Source organism: Lagopus leucura, unplaced genomic scaffold, assembly GCF_019238085.1.
Source record: "Lagopus leucura isolate 7727_CA_CO unplaced genomic scaffold, USGS_WTPT01 Super-Scaffold_1, whole genome shotgun sequence".
NCBI lineage: Eukaryota > Metazoa > Chordata > Aves > Galliformes > Phasianidae > Lagopus > Lagopus leucura.
Genome location: NW_024962250.1, coordinates 38,334,475 through 38,355,843, shown reverse-complemented (window position 1 = coordinate 38,355,843; position 21,369 = coordinate 38,334,475). Strand labels below are relative to the sequence as shown.

The following is a 21,369-nucleotide window of genomic DNA, read 5'->3' as shown; positions in this document are numbered from 1 at the left end:
CCCAGGATTACTCCTCCACCATAGCAACAAGGACTTCATCAGCTACACGTTGAGAGCTAGCCAGATTCATCAGGAGCACCTCATATTCAAGAGCTATACAGCTCAGGCTATAAGTTGCCTGTTTGCAGAGCTATTGGCCTGCTCCTGACATCACACAACAGGCAGAGCATCTCCCTCAAGTATCCTATGAATGCTGACCTGCAAATACAGCTCAGCCCCAGCAGCAGTGCTCAGATAAGCCTAGATGACTGAACAGGAACCAGCCCTAGGGCTTACATGCTGTTGTAGAGTAGTTTTGGATGCTTTCTTTTTATAGATCCACTTCAAAAAGTGCTGGGAAGCTTACAGAATGATTCTGAACAGACAAGTTGAACTAGATTTTCTCCTTGGATCCTTGAAGTCCTCCAGAGAAAGTTGCAATGTAGGGCTTTCCAGAGAGATGCTGAAATTTTGGGCACAGGTACAAAATGCAGCATTAAGTCTCACAGACAAGTAAGGCTCATCCTCAGCTGTGTCCTGTCCTCAAATCCTATAATCCCCTTATAGGATTTCTTCAGCTAGGAAGGGCAAGTAGAACCAGTCTCACTGCATAGTCCAGGCAGGAATATGCTCATTACTCTGCTGATCTCTCCAGAGGCTGTAGAGATGAGGACAACCCTATCTAGAAAGCTATTCGAAATGCCTCATGTTTGTCTGTGCAATTTGAGATTTTTTTAAAAGTTATATCCAAGCCAAGCAGGTGAATATGCTGATGCAATGATCTGCAGGCAGTTTGGTACAGATGGTCCCCAAGAAACAGAACTCTGAACAGCAGGGGTCCATATTTAATGATGAGCCAGGCCCTCAGCAAGGCAAGGTAGCAAGCTACACTGAGCACTGTATGAGCCAGCTGAGCTCACCCAGCTGCCTGCACTTCTTCCACTGGTCAACAAGCACCAGGACCTCCCCAGGACCTTCACTATGTCTGTAGCAGTGATGTCTGATCCTGCATCCACATATAGTCCAGGCACTCTGGGCTAGAGTTCAGTGTAGCTGTGTAGGAAAACACTCCTGAGCATAATGCACCTGGTACCACGTAGATATTTGAGAGTAAGCACTAGATATTGTGATTTGGGAAGGAATACATCAGCTTTCCCAATACCACTCCACAGTGAGGTGGAGGTGAACACTAAATGCCACTACAGAAAGATACCAGTAAACAGTCACAGCTCAAAAGCTTCCTCTGTGCTTAACTGGGGCAGTAGCATCTCCAGGCAGAAAGCCTGTCCTCAAGTGGTATTTTTCCCACTTCACAGAGTGTAGATTGGTGATCCCTAACACCAGGGAAAGTTCTGGCTCACCACAAAGCTTCAGTTACTCCAAAGAGTTTTAGACCATAAAAAAAAAAAAAAGCCCAAACAAACGCTGTGCCAGTTGTCATAAACACACAGCATAACAAGGAGCACCACATCCCTTGGATGACAGGCACCTGCAGAGCTGTGCCTCAGAGCCAAGAAATCCACACCCTTGCACTACTAGAGACCCATCAGGGTAAGGAACTTGTGCTGTCACTCCTGGCAGGTTTTAAAGCCAGCAGCAAGCCTGATAAAGGGCAGGAGCTGCAGCATCCTGCACACAGAGGGGAGGGCTCCCTGCCTTTGCTGCCCTCCAAACTAAACAGGAATTCAAGTTATTGCTTCACGCAGAGAAAAGATGCTGATTAGCTGTTGTCTGTGGCACCCCACCTCTGATCAGAAGAAAAATACCATCTGGCATGCCACCCCTGGAGGACTGCCAACCTTTGCAGTAAAATATGAAGGTAGGAGAAGGTCAAGATAAAGGGAGGGGAGCAAAACAGGCAGGAAGATTAATCCCTGCCAGGTGGTGTAGGCCCAGACACTGGAGTACAAAATAGGGATGGATGAGCAAACAGAAAAGTCAAAGTGAAAGAAACAACAGGAAGAATCGAAGCAATTCTCTACAGGAAAGTTATGGATGAGCCAGAGAGATCAGTGGCAGAGCTGTAGATAGACTCTAGAAAAGGACCCACTTCATCAAAACCTTGTGTGAATTTGCATCAGTGAGTTTTGGTAAATAACTGAACTAGTAGAGCATCTCAAAGGGGATGCATTCTTGACCTCCCTCAGCATTGCCATGGGAGCATGAATATGGCACCACGCATTCCAGCGAGATCTGAGGAGATGCACACTGAGGTGGCCATCTCATGCTGAGCCTTTCCACTCAGAGGGATCTCTGGCTCTCTGAAGATGCTCCCTTGACTGCTTGTTTGGTAGAGGCTCTGCAGTAGATGCCCAGAAGTAGCCAATGATGATCAAACCCAGGCTACTGCTGTTGCTTCCCCAGGAGAAAGCCCATGCCTCCTACCACAGCCACTAGAAATCAGATATGCCCCACAACACCTCACTGCTCATTTCCTGTACCACCTGGAAGGTGACAGGTTTTCCAACAGTTTTATTATCAACAGCAACACATGCATAGCCATGTACCAGACAGACCAATTGGAAGCCCACATTATCAAGATAATTGCTCCTCTCCACAGGGAGCTGCCTGCCCTTTGGGCTTGGGAACAGTGGTACCTTCTGACTCCAGCCGATCCAACCCATAGGTTACAGCTGTACTGATCTTCCTCACAGCTGGAAGAGCTGTTCTCCTGACAGATGATGCCACTGATGCTGGAGTCACCAGGACCATTGTTTTGCTGGATGGTTCCTCTGTTTGTCCAGACTGTGTAGCCAGCAATCCACCCAGAGATGGAACAGCGTTCTCACCAGTGACCAGGACCACATCTGTGAGATCTGCAGAAGACAAGAAATTTGGCAAAACAATATTAAAAAAATTCCATTAGAGTTGGCACTGAGGGATATGGGTTGGACTTTATCTTTGTAATCTCTTCCAACCTTAATGATCTTATAATTTAACAATGAGCTCCTTAATGAAAGCTTATGCTCAGGAAAGAAGCTATCAGACACTTGTACTCCTTGCTACATTAAGTGACTCTGCTATAATGACAACTTCTCTTTCAGGACAGCCAGCATTGGAGATTCCCTTAGTGAGAACATCACTAAAAAGTTTTACCTCCACTGCTTTGAGGATCCACTGCAAGATTAAAGCACTGAGGCACCAGATAAGAGCCTCAGAATCAAGTGACAAATCTAGTTGTTTATTGCAAAGATGAGAATTACTTGAATTTATAATTAAATCCCAGAAGCAAATTAATTAGTGGTAACTGCTGGAAGAGCCTTCTCCCCGTACAGAGCAACCTTACTTTAAGGAATACAGTGTAAATTGATTCTTTCCTTTGATGCCCTGCAATATAAGAACTAGCAGAAGTGCTGCCCAGCAGCAGTTTCATCGCAGCAGCACCTACTACAAAGGTGCTAAGGGGGCCCTTGCTACACTCCTGTTAAGAAAACAGGCTCCTGTGTGTACTTGCCAAAGTGACATCAAGCCAGCAGCTGGGTAAACATGACAGCTTAAAGCACTTCTTATGAGCTACATCAACCCTGGACACAAGAGCAAGAACTCACCATCACTCAGAGGTCAGGACAGGCTTCCAGTGGTTTCTGAAAATTCTTACACGAAAATCCCCTTCACTCCCACATTCTTCCCTAAATAAGCTTTTTTTCCCCTCCTTTGGACCAAACATCAGCTATCCAGAAGTAATTCCCCCCCAAAAAGGAACTAGCTTAAGTGATTAAGGCTAAAAGTCAACTTGTGAGCAAGGATGGACATGGGGGGTTTCATGTGGTGGTTTTGTTTAGGATAGCTACTTCATTTTTGCTTGGGACAAAGATTACGACCTGCTGGCACATCTTAACATGACTGATCTGCGTGGGCATAAAGCAGCAGCAGCCCAGGGCCAGAAGGCAAGGAAAAAAGGAAGTCTGACTCTGGATGCTGTATGAAGACTTCAATGTACAAGCACCAAAATTGGTGCTATGCACCACTGTGTCTCTGTGGGAGAGAACTTGCAAAGTTTGAACCTACCTTCCACACCTGGACTTCTCACTGTGGAGGTGCCTGCAGCTGTCAGCATCTGGGTGGCAACAGGGGCACTCAGCATCTGGGTGTCCTCCCCACTGGTTTCCTGGGGAAGGCTTGCAGCTCCTGTTCCCTGGGCAGGAGCAGGCAGCAGTGTCACAGCTGTCAGAGCAGCAGCAGCTGCTGCTGCCTCCTGGGCAATAGTTGTCACCTCCTGAGTAAGGCCTGCAGTGAGAAGTAGCATCAGCACCAACTCACAGGACAGCTGAAGGACTGGCATCACATATTACTTCCAGAGTCACAGTGTAAACCGCAGATCTAGCCAGTTAGCAGCTTAGAAACATATGATGCCCCATGTATAACACAAAAGTAAAAAAAACAAAACAAAAAAACAATCCTTGATTGGCCAGCCACCCCTTTATAGACAAGTAGATCTACCACAGCACTGCAAGTCCATGGTATGGAAACAGGAAAAAAAAAAAAAAAAAATAAGAATCAAGCAATGCTGTCTGCATGGCATTTTTTGTGACCAACTCTAACTCTAAGAGACTCAAGTTGTGTAGAGTTTATTTTCTACTGCATAAGTATTATTTATAGCTGATGTTTTCCCAACACCTGGGAATGGCAGAAGGGAACCTGGTGAGAAGTCAAGTGGCTATAAATTAATCTAGAAATTAATCAGTCTTGTCTCAGCACCAGCATGCAATTAACTCTGCATCTCTTACAGCAGGAAACGCATCTTCTGGATGTAGCACAGAGGAAGTTGTCCCTTTGTCTCTATAGCCCAAGGGACAAAATTAAAGATGCCCAATAGACATTAAAAAGTCCTTAGCCACAGCTCACATTCCTAACCAGCCTGGGCATGTCATTGCCCCAGAGAAGCCCCCAACATTTGACCCTGAAAACCACCTAGAAACATTGTCAGAGAACTGAAGGTGTCATCTATGCAGCTATGGCTACACAAACACTGCAGAATCAGAGCTTTGACTGAAAGGTAAGGAGACAACATCAGGAGCTTCTGTAACAAAGAAACACACAGATCTCACCACAGATTTGATTTTGAATCTGCTCTGACCATCCTTGCATAGGCCAAGAAGATTTAATTCACACTCTACTGGTACAACTTGTTTCATCATCTCCAGTCAAGGGAAAGGCACACTAGAAGACTACTCAAAGCAGAATTACATCTGATCAAGGTGAGATGTCTACAACCAAGCTATGGCAACCCTTCTCAACTGCTATGGGAGCATCAAAACAGAAGGGCCTACTTTAGGGGTACACTGCACATGAAAGCTTTGCTAAGTCATTAACATGATCTCCTTAGCAAGCCTTAAGTTGCTGCTGATGAGACTCTAATTTTCTACTGAGACCTTCAGTTTCACTTGCATCCTTCATTCCCAGCTGCCACAGCCTCTCCAGACTCTTGTTCACTACTAAACTCATCCTCTCAGCTCAAGGAGAAGGCACAGCTTAGGTCAGTTACTTCACATCACTCAGGGTAGGACACCACCCAAAGGACTATGTTAGCTTGGGCAAAGGGTCACTGTGTATAGAAACATTCAACATGAGGAGTACCTGATGCATGCAAGTTACTCATTTAAGCCACTACCCCCATACAAAGGTCCACAACCCTTCCTTCCTAGGGGAGGTAAATCACACCTTTTTCCACTTAAACTTTAAAAAAAAGAAGTACAGGCTCTAAGGAGCATCCCTCCTAAATTAATACTTAGAAACAAGTGTCTGTGAACAGACAGGTTTTACCTTCCTGTAAGCTCTCCAGAGTAGAAGAGAGATCAGGTGTTATGTCTGTTATCACAGGAGCCTCAGGTTGTGAAGGAAGGATGCTCTTCTCTTCTGCTGTGACCATGTTTATGTTTTCCAGAGAGTTCAGACCACCTGTGTCTACGTCTGGCAAGTCCCCCATGAGGGAAACATCACTGCTGGCTGTGGAAGCAACCAATACATCTTCTTCAAGCACTGCTGCAGGGGCTGTGCAGTTGATCTCCTTTATAAGCCCTGGAGTTGGTGGAGCAGATGCTGGGGATGGCAGCACTCTTGTCACATCCTCCTCCTCCTCCTCTTCCATAACTCCTAGTGGGATCTGGGATGTTTCTGTTGCCACTTGGTCCTCTCCCACCTCCTCATGCTGCATGCTTTCCCTTTGACTTGTACTCCCTAGCTTGGTGTCATCCCAGTCTGGGGGCATGGAATCAGTAGGGAGGCTGGAGGCAGTGCTTGCTGCAGTGGGCTGCTCTCCTTGCTCCACAGCTGTGTCTGCCTCCAGATGATGGTAGGCCTCAGTGGTCACAAGGGGATGGTTAGTAGCAGTGGCTCCTTGTGAAGCCAGCACCCTCAGAGCATTGCCTGTGTTGGCTTCTGGCATTCCCACCTCAAAACTCTCACTCGGGGCCTGTGCCATTGGGATGATGAGGTAGTCACTTGCCCTTTCCAGGCTGGGAGTGCTGGGCTGTGATGTGGGCACCTGCTCACTGTGGGGCTGGGGTGCAGCTGAGGGGTACAAGCTGCTCACTGCTATCTCCTCCTCTGCAGCAGCTGTGACAGAAGGAGGGTTTGCCAGGAGGCTGGCAGAGCTCTGCCCCACCTCACAGTCCTCTGTGGTGGTCACACTGATGGGTTCCTCCCGAACAGGAGGGCTCAGGGTGGTCACAGCTGTAGTCAGCATGGCCTTGAACTCTCCATTTTCATTCAGTTCTGACTTGGTGGGACTGAGCTCCTCTTCTACAGCAGCCAGTACCCCAGGTATGGTGGTGCTGACATCCAGACCCTGGCTGCCTACGATGGTACGTCTTGGGCTTACAGGCCACATTTCTCCTTCAGAAGTGAAAGCTTCACTTAGGGGCATCCCAGATGGCTTTGCTGATGCTCCAGATGGCTCCTCAGAAAGGGTTTGCTCAGAAGGGCTCAGCTTGTTCATTAAGTTTGGCATGCTTGTCCTTTCATCTTCTACCCCATTCCCTGCCCACGAGCTGTACCGGGCTTTCATTACATCTCTCTCCTCCAGCAGTGGATACGCAAGGCATGGCAGGCCAGAGGATAAGAGCAGGATGCAGCAGGTGACCACGCAGATATTAAGTCCTATTGATCTACTCATAGCTGAAGAGGCATGCATAGAAGTCCACAAGGCTGACAAGTCCAAAAAGTAAGACCTAGAGAGGGAAAAAAGAATCCAGATTACATACCCATAAACACATATTGAACTCTCATATTGACCCAGTGCCATAAATAACTAGATGACATGGACTTCCACATTTGGAACTTATCAGTTTTGCACTAATCCCTCCTACACATCCCAACCAACGGATCCCTGTGCCTCATTTTACTGTTCTAACCAACCCAAAGCCTTATGCCTTACCAAAAAAAAAAAAAAAAAAAAATCAAATCTCAATACAGAGATCAATGCAGACCTTGCCAAGCCCTAGCCCCCATGGAGCACCCTAGCTGTCAACCCAACAGGCATTAAACTTCCAAGTAAAAGTTGGTGATAAACCTGTTTGTCCTTCAAGTACAGAAAGGAGGCATGATGCTTGTCACACACGTAGGCCTAAGGCTTCTGATCAGCTATGTGCACAGTTGCAGAAACTAACTAAAGAAGGTGCTAGCACTGCAAGGCTGACCTATCAAGTACAAGCAACCATAGAGCTCCCCTTCATTTGGCCAGTGCTTGCTCAGTTCCATGAGAACCACTTCTACCTGTAAGTGGAAGAGGGACAGCGGATACAAAGGAAAGGCTGTCAAAACCACCCCTTGATCTTCATGGAAATAAGCAAAGGTTCACCTTTGCTCAAGGACACCAGGGTGAGTCATGCTTCCCCACCTCACTACGCTTCCTGTTTGTGCATCCAAACAGCAAGCACGTAAATAGTCCCATTTGTACACACAGTGCAGTTGTTGTTACAAGGGTGTATCACTCCCCCCCCACTCCATCACCCAGCCATGCGATGCTGCGTGAGAGGTAACCTCTGCCACAGCGGGAGGGATTTCAGAAATACCCCATTTGTGCTAATGTATCCAACACAAAGGCCCTCTGTGCCCTGCTGCTCAAACACATTTGTCTCTTCTTTTGGAAGAAGTTATTGTGTATGTCCAATCAGCTAGAGACAACTAGAAAGCATATCATAGTAGGTCACACAGCTATTTGTGTATTCTGATCAGAAAATGGGCCTCTTATTCCACACAGCACAGATTTCTCTAGCTGAAGGCCCTCAGGAGGGCTAAGCATCTCAGGATCCATAAGCTTAGCTGTAGCCTATCACAGCATTCAGCCACAAACCAGGTTGCTGGAGCCTGGAGCCCACAGCATTTGACACCAAGTGACTTTCCCAACACTCCCTACAGCCTTGTTCATCCACTGCTAGGGCTGTGGGAAGCACAGGCCACACACATACATACACCAGGTGCTCAGGCTCTAGACAGAAGCCACCAAGAAGCTGTCCACCAGCAACAGCACAGACACCTCCCAGCACTTCTTACCTCCAGAAGACCAGCATCCACACATCTATCTCCTCTACCTCATCCTTCACTACAGAAAGTAGTAATAGAGAACTGACATCATTCAGCAACTCTCTTCCAGGTTAATGCTTTACATGCTTTTGTAGTGAAAAAGCACCAGGACTATGCTGTACAAGTCATAGTGCCCAATAGCATGCATCTGGTTTGCTGTATGAATATAAACACATTCACATCACACCCCTTCAGCAATGGTCAGCTAAGATCAGACTACAAAGCATCGAGATTTGTTTTTCATACTTCACATGAAGTGAAGGTGCAAATTAGATTAAAATACAGTTTTCCTGGAAGAAATGGGTAGTCTTTAGGGTACTCAAGACATTTTAGCAATAGTTAAGCCTGAACAACATCAGATGTACATGAAAGATGGGCATAGTATTCATCCTGCAGTCAAGCACACTATAAATGTGTACATACACATCTTCAGGTTTCCAGCTCTAGGTTCTCCAATAGCCTAAGACACTCAGAGGATGTTAAGAGGAATACTGAAAAGAATCTCCTCCTGGACAAGCTTATTCCATCTTCAATAGGGCTGGGAATAAAGCAAAAAGGGAAAGCTGCTCCATAGCAGGCTGGATCTTAAAGACCCGTTAATGCTTCTTTTTAACATTCTATTTAAGAGCCTTTCCTCCTCCTGGCTAGGAGATAACACGGGTAATACTCTGTGTAAGCCTATCACTGCAGTTCCCAGGGAAACTTTGGGCTCACACTGTTCCTCCAGGCTGCGAAGCACTGTCAGCCACAGCTCTACCTGGGTAAAGAGCAGAGATAGCAGCAGAAAGTTCTGTGTTAAGGACATCTACAACCACCAGATCTAAGCTAACCTAGACCTCTACATTCAGTAAGATCTAGAGACAGTGGCACAGAGCACGCTGCAGGATAATGGCACAAGTTCATCTTCAGAGATTAGTCAGAGCTTAAGATCTACTTTAGAAAGAAGCTGGATTACATCGTGTATGAACAGCAGTGACCTGGCTAGCTACTTAAGCAGAGTTTAACACCTTGCCGTAGCACTTCCACTTAACACAGAATTGATCTAGGGCTTAGCAGCTGGCTGCAGCAGCCTGGCTCTCAGGCTGCAGTGGGCTATACATCTCTCCTCCTGCCTGGCTACTTATATAGCCAGTTTGCTCTACAGCCTTAACCCAGTGATAAAGCAAGCTGCTCCAACCAAGCAGCTCCTCTATGGTAGGATTAAGGCTTTTCCTTTCCAGCTCGCAGCTGGGGGAATAACCCAGTATTCCACTCTGTACCCAGCTTTCACTCAGAATCCTCCAAGCTAAAGCCCTGGAGGACAGCTACAGAGCAGCAGTCTGCAAAACAGTAATCCTTGCTTCCAATAGGAAGGAGGCAGGAGACTATACCAGCCACTTCCCCTGCACATAATAAGAAGTCCCAGGAGATGCAGCTCCTCATCTGCTAAAGCAGCACAACTGCAAGCAAGCAAACAGCTTTATCTTTAGTACAGAGAAAAGTGGCCTTTAACACCTGTGAGCCTGAAAGAAGCACAAATAGCTGCAAGGCTACAAGAGGTGCCAAAACAAGGCATTTCTGAGAGCTGCCCATCAGACTGAGAACCACCTACTACTACGGCAAGTCACCAAACTGGGGGCGAATGTAAACACTTCACGTGGTGACTCAGTCTCAGACTCAGCTGTCTCTTTGAACCAGGCTACCTCCTTTCTCCATACAATCATTCTTCACAGGTTCTATTAAGTCATTAACTCCTTCCATGGAGTTTTGAGACCTGTTTGTGTTGTCAGCTCAGGCAGAACCCAAACCTGGCACCATCGCTCCAACACAGCAGGTTTGAAGGGACATGCACTGAGCAGATCAAATCCCTCTCTTTAAATTGAACTGCAATCTGTGGATCCACATTGCAACACATGAAACCCTTTTCTAGCCCAGCTGCACGCAGCCATCCCCTGGAATAGCTTCTCACGGTCTTGCCCAGTTCACTTGATGAAAACCTGCATGACCACCATTTGCTTCTATTTCTTACTGCTGGAGAAATACATCAAGAACTTGCCAAATTGTTGAAATAAGGAAATGATCAGGTTTTGAATTAATAACCCTGCCCTAACAATTCCTCTTCCACATAGAGAAGACACTCGTGCACTGAAGCTGAAGTGGCTGCATGCATTGTTTAGCAGAGTACACAAGAGATTAACAGGTCAGCTTCAGACAAGTCACTGCCTTGCCCTTGCAGAACACAGCTTTTTGCACCTCCAGTACAAGCTTGATAATGGCAGCTTTGACTAGCTGAACAGTTCTAGATGTTCAGCCCTGCAATTCATCTACCACTTGGTATGGAAAAAGGACAAAAAAAATCTCCACAGCGTGAAGATTTAATGTGAAGATTTAGCCAAAATGTGCAAGTCAGCCAGAAATCAAGTGCTGTGTTACTGGAGTGCTAACACATGCTATCCAAGCATTATTACTTGTGCTGAATACAAAAGCCAGCAGATAACACACAACACTGCAGAGCTCCAACTCCTACTTTTGTACAACAGGGAAGACTGCCTTCATTTAATCTTCTATTGTCCTCACACAGTTACATCAAGCCAACTGAGGAGCCAGTGCTCTTACAGCATCTCAACCACCTCCAACAGCTCCTGATGATTTCCCAATGACACAGCCCCATGCTGGCACAGCCAGAGATGGATGAGCTGAACTATGCAAGGACAGCTGCATATCACCCAGAGAGACACACATTCCCCTAGCTTTGAGGGCAAATCATTATAAGCAAAGAGATTAGATTATTATTCTTTTAGGCCTGGTAGGAAGCTGGCCTTGCGAGGCACCTTAATGCATAATGCATTACCTCCACTTGGAGCATTTGTGTCTCTTCTCAGAGTGCTACTGCTGGAAGGCAGCATGTTTTAGGCATTATTCCCCCAGCTGTGAAGCAACGCTCGCTTTGTTCTGAAAGGCACTGACCACCTATGTAAATCCCTGCTCAGCTTCGCAATTAGAAGCTGCACTCAGCCCTCTGTGGCTCCTGACCCACGTCAAGTCTCAGCACTCCAGGAGTCAGAGGTCTGATAGATTTCTGAGCAATTAAAAGGATGGGAAGAAAGGGTGTTAAGAACAGGGCCAAAGAGCCTAACAGTTTGCAAACACCATAAGCGTGGCAATGCCATCCTCCAGGTTCACTGGGAATGGAGTTGTAGCATTTGGGTTCCAAACAGTGAGAAACAATCAGAAATGTCAGTGCCCAACACAACAGACAGCAAGACACAACAGATCACCTGGGAGACCACGAAGCAGATTAACTCAACCTTGTCAGGCCATTTTTATGTAGGGCTCACTCTGCTTTTTGATGAAGGAATGGGATTAGCAGTGGCTTAAGATCCGACTGCACCAGCACGCCCGCTGGTCGCACACAGACTCACCCCATTGTTGTCCCTACTTGCATTTCCAGGTTAGCTGGATGTCAGCACAAAGCCCAATACCGCCGCTGCCCATCGCCATGCCGCACCGACAGAGAGCCACGCCGGGACCGAAGGACCCTCCCAGCAGCCGCCGGCCCCAAAGGCGCCGGGACCACACCGCGGAGGGGGGGGATGAAATGGAGCCGGCGGCCCCGAGCCACCCCCCCCCAACTCCCCATCCCCATCTCCATTCGCAGGGCCCAGCCCCAGCGCTCCGCTCTCTGAGAACAAAGAGCCTGAAGGCGAGTGGAAAACCATAATAATCAATTAGAAACGAGCGAACACCGGGAGAAGGGGGGAATAAATAAATATCCTCCTTAGGAAGACAAGGATGTTGCCCAGCCGCCCTCGCATCATCCCCACGTACACAAGCACACAGCCGGCTCCCCGAGCCGCTCCCCCTCCGGGCTCACCTGCCTCCCTCCGCCCGCAGCTCCGCTCCGCAGCATCCCGGGGCCGCGCGGCCGAGGCGGGGCGGCAGAGCGGGAGACACCGCCCCGCTTGGGCGGACCGCTCAGCCCCGCCTGCCCCCGAGCAGCCCTGGGCACCCCGAGCCCCTCCCCGGGACCGCAGCTGGCAGCCGGAGGTGCGGGGGGCTGAGGGGCCCCGGTGCCACGCTGCCCCAGGGAGTTGCACCAAGCGGACGGGCTCGGTGTGGTGGCAGCCAGCTGTTGTCCCCAGTGGGTTTTAGCTCACCTCCAAAGGGTCCGGTAACTGCATGAGAAAAGCAAGCAGTTGATGGTTATAAGGATTGCACGTGCTGCTGCTAAGCAGAGGGCACTGGTGTGCTCCACCGTGAGGCGGACGGTTCTTCCCACTGCTCTGCTCACATCACTCAGGACAGACTTGAGGCCACATACATTAGTAGTTTTCTCATCTGAAGGAAGTTTCAGCTTCCAGATCACCTCTTCAGGCAATACACAAGCTGTGCTCTGGGCTGGCCTTCAGCTCTTAGTCCAAAGCCAGGACCAGACTCTAATCACAAGGGCACCCTACAGAATCATAGAATCCTTAGAATTGGAAGGGACCTTTAAAAGTCACTTGGTCCTACTCCCCTGTAATGAACAGGGGCACCACAGCTCTATGAGGTTGCTCAGGGCCTGATCCACACTCGCCTTAAAAATCACCAGGAAAGAGGCACCGACCACATCTCTAGGTAACCTGTGCCAATGGCTCAGCATCCTCCCTGTAAAAATAGTTTTCCTTACATCCAACTCAGATCTATCCTTCTTGAGCTTGAAACCATTTCCCCTTGCTCTATTAAGACAGACCCTGCTAAAGAGTCTGTACCATTCTTTCCTGTAGCTTCTCTGACTAGCTTTGCAGAAGATGTACAGGAGTACCTGGTCAGGCTGGACGGGGCTCTGAGCACCTGATGGAGCTCTATGGGCCCCTGTTCATTGCAAGGAGGTTGGACCAGAGGGCCCTGAATGGTACCTTCCAACTTCAGCATCTCTGATCTGAAAGCAAAGCCTACAGTACCATTAGCAGCTTACTGTTACAGATTCTCCTTCAGTATCTCCAACTTTAGAGGTCACCTTCCCCTCATGTTCTTTCTACAAGGAGAACATTTTTAAAATAGCATCTTACACATAGCTTGTTTCAGGGTAGTTGATGTTTTGATGTTGTTTTATTTTAAACACCTCTTAGGCCTGGAGGAGAGCCAAGGAAGCATTTTTACTCCTGCTTCCTTCTTAATTTTTTTTTCCCCCCAGTTGAGAAGCCTACAGCTAACCAAGTAACACAAAGAACAAACATTTACACCATCAGCTCCTGGAACACATAAACATGCTTTACCAAATAGCAAAGAATTACTGAAGCTCAGAACTTACCACCAGCAAGAAAAAAAAATACCAGTTCTTCTGCCTTCCTTCTTCAACCAAGAGTTGGGGCACCATAAGGCCCCAGCTGCTCTCCTAGGGTTTTATGTGCCGTGCTTTAGCTCTTTCAAAGCAGCACAGCAGCAGGTGCAGGTGGTTCTCATTGAGTAGGGGCAGGTGAGCAGAGTCCTAAGGTGCTTCTTTTTTGGCTCTGGGGGAGGGGGGGGAGGATTACAGAGAGGGAATACAGAAATAATACAGGAGAGGATGAGGAAAGTCAAAAGGTTTTGCTACGATTGTGTTCTACCACATGAAGCCAACAAACAAATTCCTCTGTACTTCCATTTATAAAGGTCAATAAAGCAAGGCTGTGTTTTGCAGATAGTGCAGTGAGATCCTACCTGCTTGCACCTGCTAAATGCTTGATTCTCTGCATAAAAGAGTTGAGGCGTTCCTCATGAAGAATTTGTTCTCTGTGGAATTTTGTGGTGTTTTGGTTTGTTTGTTTTCTCTTTGTTGTGCAACTGAAAATAACATCAGTGGTTTCTTTGTTACACTCACTCCAGTGTTTCACTTATCTATTCTTATAGTGCTTTCTATTGGATTTCAACCAAGCTGGAACCTGCCCAATTCATTTTGGTGGCATTCTGCATCCAATATTCACACTTTTAAAGGACAGATTTTTCATAGGTCAGGGCGATTTCTTTCAGGGCAATCTTGCTAAACACTGTGTAAGTTGGAGACAAAGCATAAGGAATGCCTGTATCAGCAGCCGTCCTATCAAGAAATCAAAAAGAACTCCAGAGCTAAAATAGAATCGTTTGAGTTGGAAGGGGCCCTTAAGGCCATCTGGTCCCAATCCCCTGCAATGAATGCGGACACCCACAGCTCCGTTAGGATCTCAGAACCCATTCAGCCCGACCTTGGGTGTCTGCAGGGATGGGGATGATAAGGGTGCACTCAATCTCACCGTTGATTAAAGTATTAAAGGGCACTGGTCCCAGCACTGACTCCTGAGGGGCACCACACATCACTGATCTCCATCTGGACACTGAGCCCCTGACCACCACTCTCTGGGTACAATCTCACAACCAGTTCCTCATCCATCGAGCAGTCCACCTATCAAATCTGAATCTTTCTAATATGAAGAGAAGGATGTTGGGATGTTGGTGCTGTGTCAAAGGCGTCAGGCTTGATGGAACAAACCATCAGGAATGATCAGAATAGTCCCTTCTGGTTTTACATCTCTGAATTGTACAATCTGGGTATCTGTTTATGAATCAGTATTTCTAGTGCTGCAACACCTTTATAGGAAAAAAGAGATAATGTGGAAATATGTAAAAAGAAAGGATACTCGTTCTCTTTTGTAAGGGAGATAGAGGGGAAGAAAAGGAAGAAGAAAGGGTTGCATTTCTGTGGCTACGTTAAACACCATTCACTCCCCAGTTAGGAACCCAAAACTCCCCTTGGATCCATCCTCACTCCCTGTTCTGTTTTGACTGGGGGTCTCCTCCAGCAATGGCAATGCTCGGACAAAGAGGTTCCATCTTTGGATAAGCGTAGTGAGACCTTACAGCGAACCAAAATCAATGAGAGCTTATTTTAAAATGCAGCAGAGCTTTTGTGGCTCAGCCGTTGATTCACCACTGGCTGCTCCTGTTCCCACACCGATGCCCCTCCCAGGATGCAGTACTGTCAGCAATGGGCCCACCAGGCTCCAGGCAGAGGCTTCAGCAGCCACTGTTCACCCCTCGCTATGAAGCCACAGTTCCAAATGAGAGGTGCTGTTTTCAGCCCCTTCCACTGTTATTTCTAATCTCTAAAGGTCTCAGGAAAGTTTTTAAAATGTAAAGCACGTGTAACTGATGCTCTGCTGTGCTCTAAAGCTTGCAGAGCACTTAATGTATTGGAGAGGTTTTCGCTTCCCCTTTCATTTCTCTGGGTAACTGACTCTGAATCCAAGCTGTGTTCCTCAAGGTTAAACACTTCACTGATAATCACTGTAACCAAAATAGCTGTATTTTTCCCCCATCTGATATTGCATATCCCCCATACGCTGCAAGTTTCTCTACCCCGCATAACCTGCCAAAATCACAGGCTTCTGCATTATCAACAAAAAGTCTGCAGACTGAAAACAGACAGAAGGAGGCACAGGGAAGCAGGCAGAATTCAGCTCAGAAATCCCCTGAGAGCACTGTTTTGTTGTTCATTTATATGGTTTATTAACTGAATTATTGAACCATCTGAGCTGGAAGGAACCCCTAAAGGCCCTCTGGTCTCACTCCCCGCAATGAACAGGGACACCCACAGCTCCATCAGGTGCTCAGAGCCCCATCCACCCTGACCTTGGGTGTCTGCAGGGACAGGGCACCCACCACCTCTCTGAGCAACCTGTGCCAGTGCCTCACCACCATCAGAATACTGCACCTTACAGTGCAGCTCCTGGCATCAGTGGTGAGACAATATCAGGCCTCTTAATTATGTCAGGGCATGGCACAGAAGGTGAAAGCAATTTTAAAATAGTTAACGCTAATTTCTCTGCTGAATGACTTTCCCAAATTGAATATTGGGGACATCCAGCATGTAAATCAGTGCACATCTCCCTCTGTAGTTTTGCTTTACGATTCACCTTTATGTCAGCTGGTAGCATCTGCATTAAGGGGACCTACTCCTCCCATTAAACAGCAGTCACTGGAATGGAGCAGCAATGAATCTACATCGGGCTGATGGAAAATTGACAACAGCATCCCCATGTTACAGGCTGGGAAGCAAGTGTACAAGTAGCTCACTTTAAAGAACGAATGGGAGGTTTGTAGTCAATTAGAAATGGTGGTGGTGGGTTGATAGTTGGACTAGACGATCTTAGTGGTCTTTTCCAACCTTAATGATTTGATGATTCTCTGAAATGTGATCATCACTGATGAGCAGATTTCTTTTTGCCTCAAACTGCAAACCCAAAAATGCCATCTGCAGTCCAAACAGAATCAAGAGAACCTCCTTGGATTCTGTTCTTCTTCCTTCCTTCTCACCAGTGGCAGCAACAGGAAAGCTTCACAAGGCCAAGCAGTGCCCATGTAATTCATAGCAATTAGTCCCACCAGAAGTCACAGCTTCTGTTTTCCCAGCTCTCTTGGTTCTGCAGTGCTCAGAGAGTGGGAAAGCCATAAAAACTTCCATTTGTCACTGTAGTCAGCAGATGTGACTTGGAGTGTGTACAGCAATCAGATCTGCTGAGTAGGAAAGTACCATTTTTACACCGTCACTTTTCAGAGGAGTACCACACTTCTGCTGACTTGCCCAAGGTCGCTGGAATTGGTTGCAGTTGCTCTGGGAATACAGCCCAGCAGTACCAGTGCTCACGTCCATAACTGAATGTCTATACAGCCCTTGCTCTTCTTCATACCCTTTAACAAAATCGATGCAGTTGATACCAAAGTGCAAGGCATATCACAATTTTCCCAGAGATAAAGTGCTGAAGAAGCCATCCCCATCCATATTGGAGTCTCAGCTAAAATGTGAACCATCTGTCAATTCCCTGTAGCAGTTGGATGTTTTCCCCCCGTCCTACATACTCCACTACGAAATTAGGCTGATAATAGAAAAAGTAATTGACAAAGCACCCCAAAGCAAGTTAACCCTAAGCAAAGTTCTAGCAACAACCTCCCTACTTCTTGAGGTTCAACAAAGCCATGCACAAGGTGCTGCACCTGGGTCATAGCAGCCTCCACTATCAGTACAAGCTAGGGGACATAAGGATAGAGCACAGCCCTGCTCTGCCTCCAGCTGGCCCTAAGGATGTGACTGCTTTTGTGAGGAAAAGGAAAAAGAAAAAACATTACATGACACAACCAGCTGTATACAGGGATTAAGGAAGCTTGAAGTGAGCACACAGACAAAGCCATCCGATGTGGGTACACACAAGACTGTTTACTTTCTCTCCAAGAAAAAAACAATGCTATGCCACCGAAACATGTCTAGGGTTTAGCTGTAATCCTGTAGTCTGCAGGAGCATAGGTTGGCATTTCTGCACTGAGGGCAATCCTTGGCTGCCACCTCAAGGCACCAGCACAAGTTGCCCAGAAAAGCGGTGGGTGCCTCCTGCATCTCTCCTTGCAGACAGGCACAGTGGTGACTGTGACAATAACTTGTCTGCAAGGTACTCAGAATGATTATTTCTACCAATGGCTTGAACACCAGTGAAGTCTAAAAAAAGTCAGAGAATCACTGGAGTTGGTAAGGAACCTTAAAGACCAACTGGTCCAACCCCCCTGCAGTGGACAGGGATACCTACAGCTCCATCAGGTGCTCAGAGCCCATCCCCTGACCTTGGGTATCTCCAGGGACGGGGCACCCACCGCTTTTCTGGGCAACTTGTGCCAGTGCCTCACTAAATGAAAATGAAAAATGAAAAGGACTGCATTAGCCAAAAGAAGTGTCCAAACAATTAATATAAATTGAAGAATTTTTAATGATTCTAAGGGGCTACAGTTCATTCTCAGGCATTTCTGTATATTTATGCAACCTCTTCCTTGCTTATAAAGGATACCTCTATTTCCACAAGTTACAGGAACAGGCTGCACTGTCTCACTGTGTTAGGGAGATCCCATGCTGTACTCCCCTCAACCTTCTCTTCGTAGCCACCTTCATTGGCCTACCATCTCCTTAGACAGTGAATCATTATCTTCATTTGTATTGTTATCTTGAATGTATTTATGCTCATATTCTTATGGGTTAGCATCACCATCTGTTCTTTCAACAGTCACACATTCAGGATGGCACGAGTTCTTTTTTGCATTATGCAAGCAGCTTCCGTGATGAAGCCAGCACGGTGTGGATGGATTTTGTTATGAAACACTGGCACACTTCTGAGCTCTTTGCCTTCTATTATCAATAACTGTTAGGCTCTAAAAAGACCGTCCATTACATTAAGCCACTTCTAAGATCCAGCTTGTGTTTCAGAACTCATGTTAACTGTTATTGATTAATGTAATTTAAGAAAAGATTTCCAACGGACTATAGAGACAGTGATGTGATTAGCAGCAAGCTCTGATCTTTCCTAATCTAGTGATAACATGTTGAAGAGGTAGCAATGGGCTATATATTTCAAGTAGGGTCTGTGAATTTTGTTGAAGTTGCTTTCTTTTTACGTGAAAGATTGAATTTTAAACGAAAAAGTGTTGCAAATATATGACATAGTGTAGCAGAAATGCTAAGTCATAGCCTGAAACAGTGATTGAGCATCTGGGGGAAAGGTAGGGCTGTGCCAGGGGAGCTCAGGTGAATGCAATGTACCTGAGTGACCAGAAGGGGTGGGTCCTGTCTCCGCCTTTTCCCAGTCATCATTTAAGGGTTGGCAGTGGAGGTGAGGTTATCTTGCTGGAGATTCCTGTCTACTTGAGGCCTTATGAAGGTAAGCAGTTCCTTTTATTTGTTTTTGTGCCTACGCCTGTTGTATTTGAGCAAATTCCTGCTTGCTCTAAGCCTGGGACCTTGCTGCTCTGCTGTTGTTTCTGTGCTTTCCATCATCTTTCCATCATGTTACTCACAGTAGTGCATCATAAACAGGTGAGAACTGAGATTGGAAAAGGTTGTGAAAACATCATGCTTATATTTTACGTTAATCAGAGAAGCGTAGAACCATTAAGTTTGAAAAAATGCCTTCTGGATTCCCCCAGCCCCTCCTTTACACATCTACTGACCATGTCCCTTAGTGTTCCATCTCCACTGTTCTTGAGCACTTGCAGGGACAGTGACTCCACCATCACCTTGGGCAGCCTCTGCTACTGCATTGCTGCTCTTATGGAGACAAAAAATTTCCTCGTATCCATCCACTGTGAACTGGTGAATTCAGGGATTGTTTTCCTAACAGTAAGCCTAGAGAAAAGCATCTCATACATAATGACCAGTTCAGCCAGGTCTAATTCTACATGATTTCTTTTTTGTTGCAGTGGGGTATTGCTCTAACATGGCCAAGTTAAGGTTCTGTTGTGAGAATGACACTTAAACACACTTCCAGGCATGTTTGCTTGCATATGTTTAAAGTTTAGCTTTATTTCCATATTCTGGAGGAGCATAAAATACTGATCATAAAATATAACAATGAAAAACATTTAAGAAATTCAACTCTATCTTGGAGCATTTAATTGCTACGTGCTTTTGTTTGTTTACTCTTTTATGCGTTGGCATCTTCCTCTGCTGCCTTGGCAATGCTTATTCCTATGCCAAGAGCCCACTGCTTGCTTGCTGGCCTCTTCTCTGTTCCTGCATCTCACACTGCTACAAGCTTGTTTTCTTCTCATTTCCCCCTCCGAAAAGCAGCAGCTGATATAGTGGCTGATATGAGGCATGTAGGGGTTTATACTGAATTATGGGGCAATATCTGTAGGAAAGCTGTAAGGACTCTGAGGGATGTAAGTGCTTTATGAGGTGTCTTTCTGGGCTTTGTCGTCATAGGGCTTCCTACTTTGTACTTTTTCTGCACTCCTGCTATGCTACCTGAATTCCTCCATATACAGAGCCCTTCTAGGATGCTCCAAGTACTTCAGCTCCTCAGCTTTCCAGTCCTTCTCCATAGCTCTACATTTTTGACCCCACTTTGAGATTGAAACATTTAGGAAGGCCTGAAGGGGCAGGAGCAAAAAGACAAATGGATACATTGAGCTACTTGTACAATGATGGGTAGTGCAGGGTTTGCTTGGGCTACAGCAGATGGGCAGCAGAGCTTTCGGTGTCTCACCTCACAGCCTTTTACTGTTTAACTCCACTGCACACCTCCATCTTCACACATCTTAAATAGAAACTGTGCATGTGGGATAAATCTCAAAAGTACATGAGAAACTTAATATTTAGGAACTGCTAACAGCTGCTCCCATAGTTCAGGTTTTAAGCAACACAACATCAGGATGTGCCTTGGGTTAACTGTGACAACAGCCTAAGTGGACTCGGATCACTTAGAGCCCTGACTCACTGCATGTTGCATGCATTTCAGTCTTGTTGGCTTGTCTATCTGGTGTGAGCAAATGTCCACACCTAGCCCACCAGTTAATAGCTTTTCCACTGTTTTGTTTCCTGAAGATGAAATGGCTCCCATGCACTTCTTCCATACCGATGCCCTGTGACAGACTTCTTGACGTGCGTTTTCCTCACGTAATTCCTTGTTTTCAGTGTCTAAAGGAAGGCAAGAGGTGGACAGGTTGTTTAGCAGGGTCAGGATAAAGGAGAACGGTTTGCGACTGGAAGAGATTTAAATCAGAAGTAAGGAAGAAGCCGGCTAGGAACTCGGGCTCCTCAACCTCCCCTCACACTTCCCGCCTTCCCCGTGCCGCACTCGCACCGCCTGCCGCCGTAGCTGTGCGCGGCCGACGCCGCAGCAGAGCCGAAGGAAAAACAGCTTCAAACCGCGGGCACTGGCGGGCTGTGTGGGGGGATCGGAGGGGGAGGCGGCGAGAAACGATCGGGAACTACGGGCGGTTTAACGAGCCGCGAGAAGGAAGGCCCTCACGGGGAAAGGCGCGGCTCTGTCCGTGCGGAGCCACGGGGGCCCGAAGGAGCCGCGATGCCGCTGTACGAGGGCCTGGGAAGCGGCGGGGAGAAGACCGCAGTGGTGC

General features: G+C 47.0%; 1 protein-coding gene across 1 annotated transcript in view; it reads right to left on the bottom strand.

Moving 5' to 3' along the window:
* Window positions 1–13,395, bottom strand: part of ARMH4 (armadillo like helical domain containing 4) — a 49,066-nt gene extending 35,671 nt beyond the window's left edge. The window contains exons 1-5 of the mRNA XM_042869628.1: window positions 13,380–13,395; window positions 12,639–12,849; window positions 5,743–7,148; window positions 3,988–4,206; window positions 2,577–2,795 (exon numbers count right to left, since the gene is read on the bottom strand). Of these exons, the coding sequence (XP_042725562.1) occupies window positions 2,577–2,795; window positions 3,988–4,206; window positions 5,743–7,148; window positions 12,639–12,849; window positions 13,380–13,395 (2,071 nt within the window). The remainder of the gene's footprint in view (window positions 1–2,576; window positions 2,796–3,987; window positions 4,207–5,742; window positions 7,149–12,638; window positions 12,850–13,379) is intronic.
* Window positions 13,396–21,369: the final 7,974 nt, after the last annotated feature.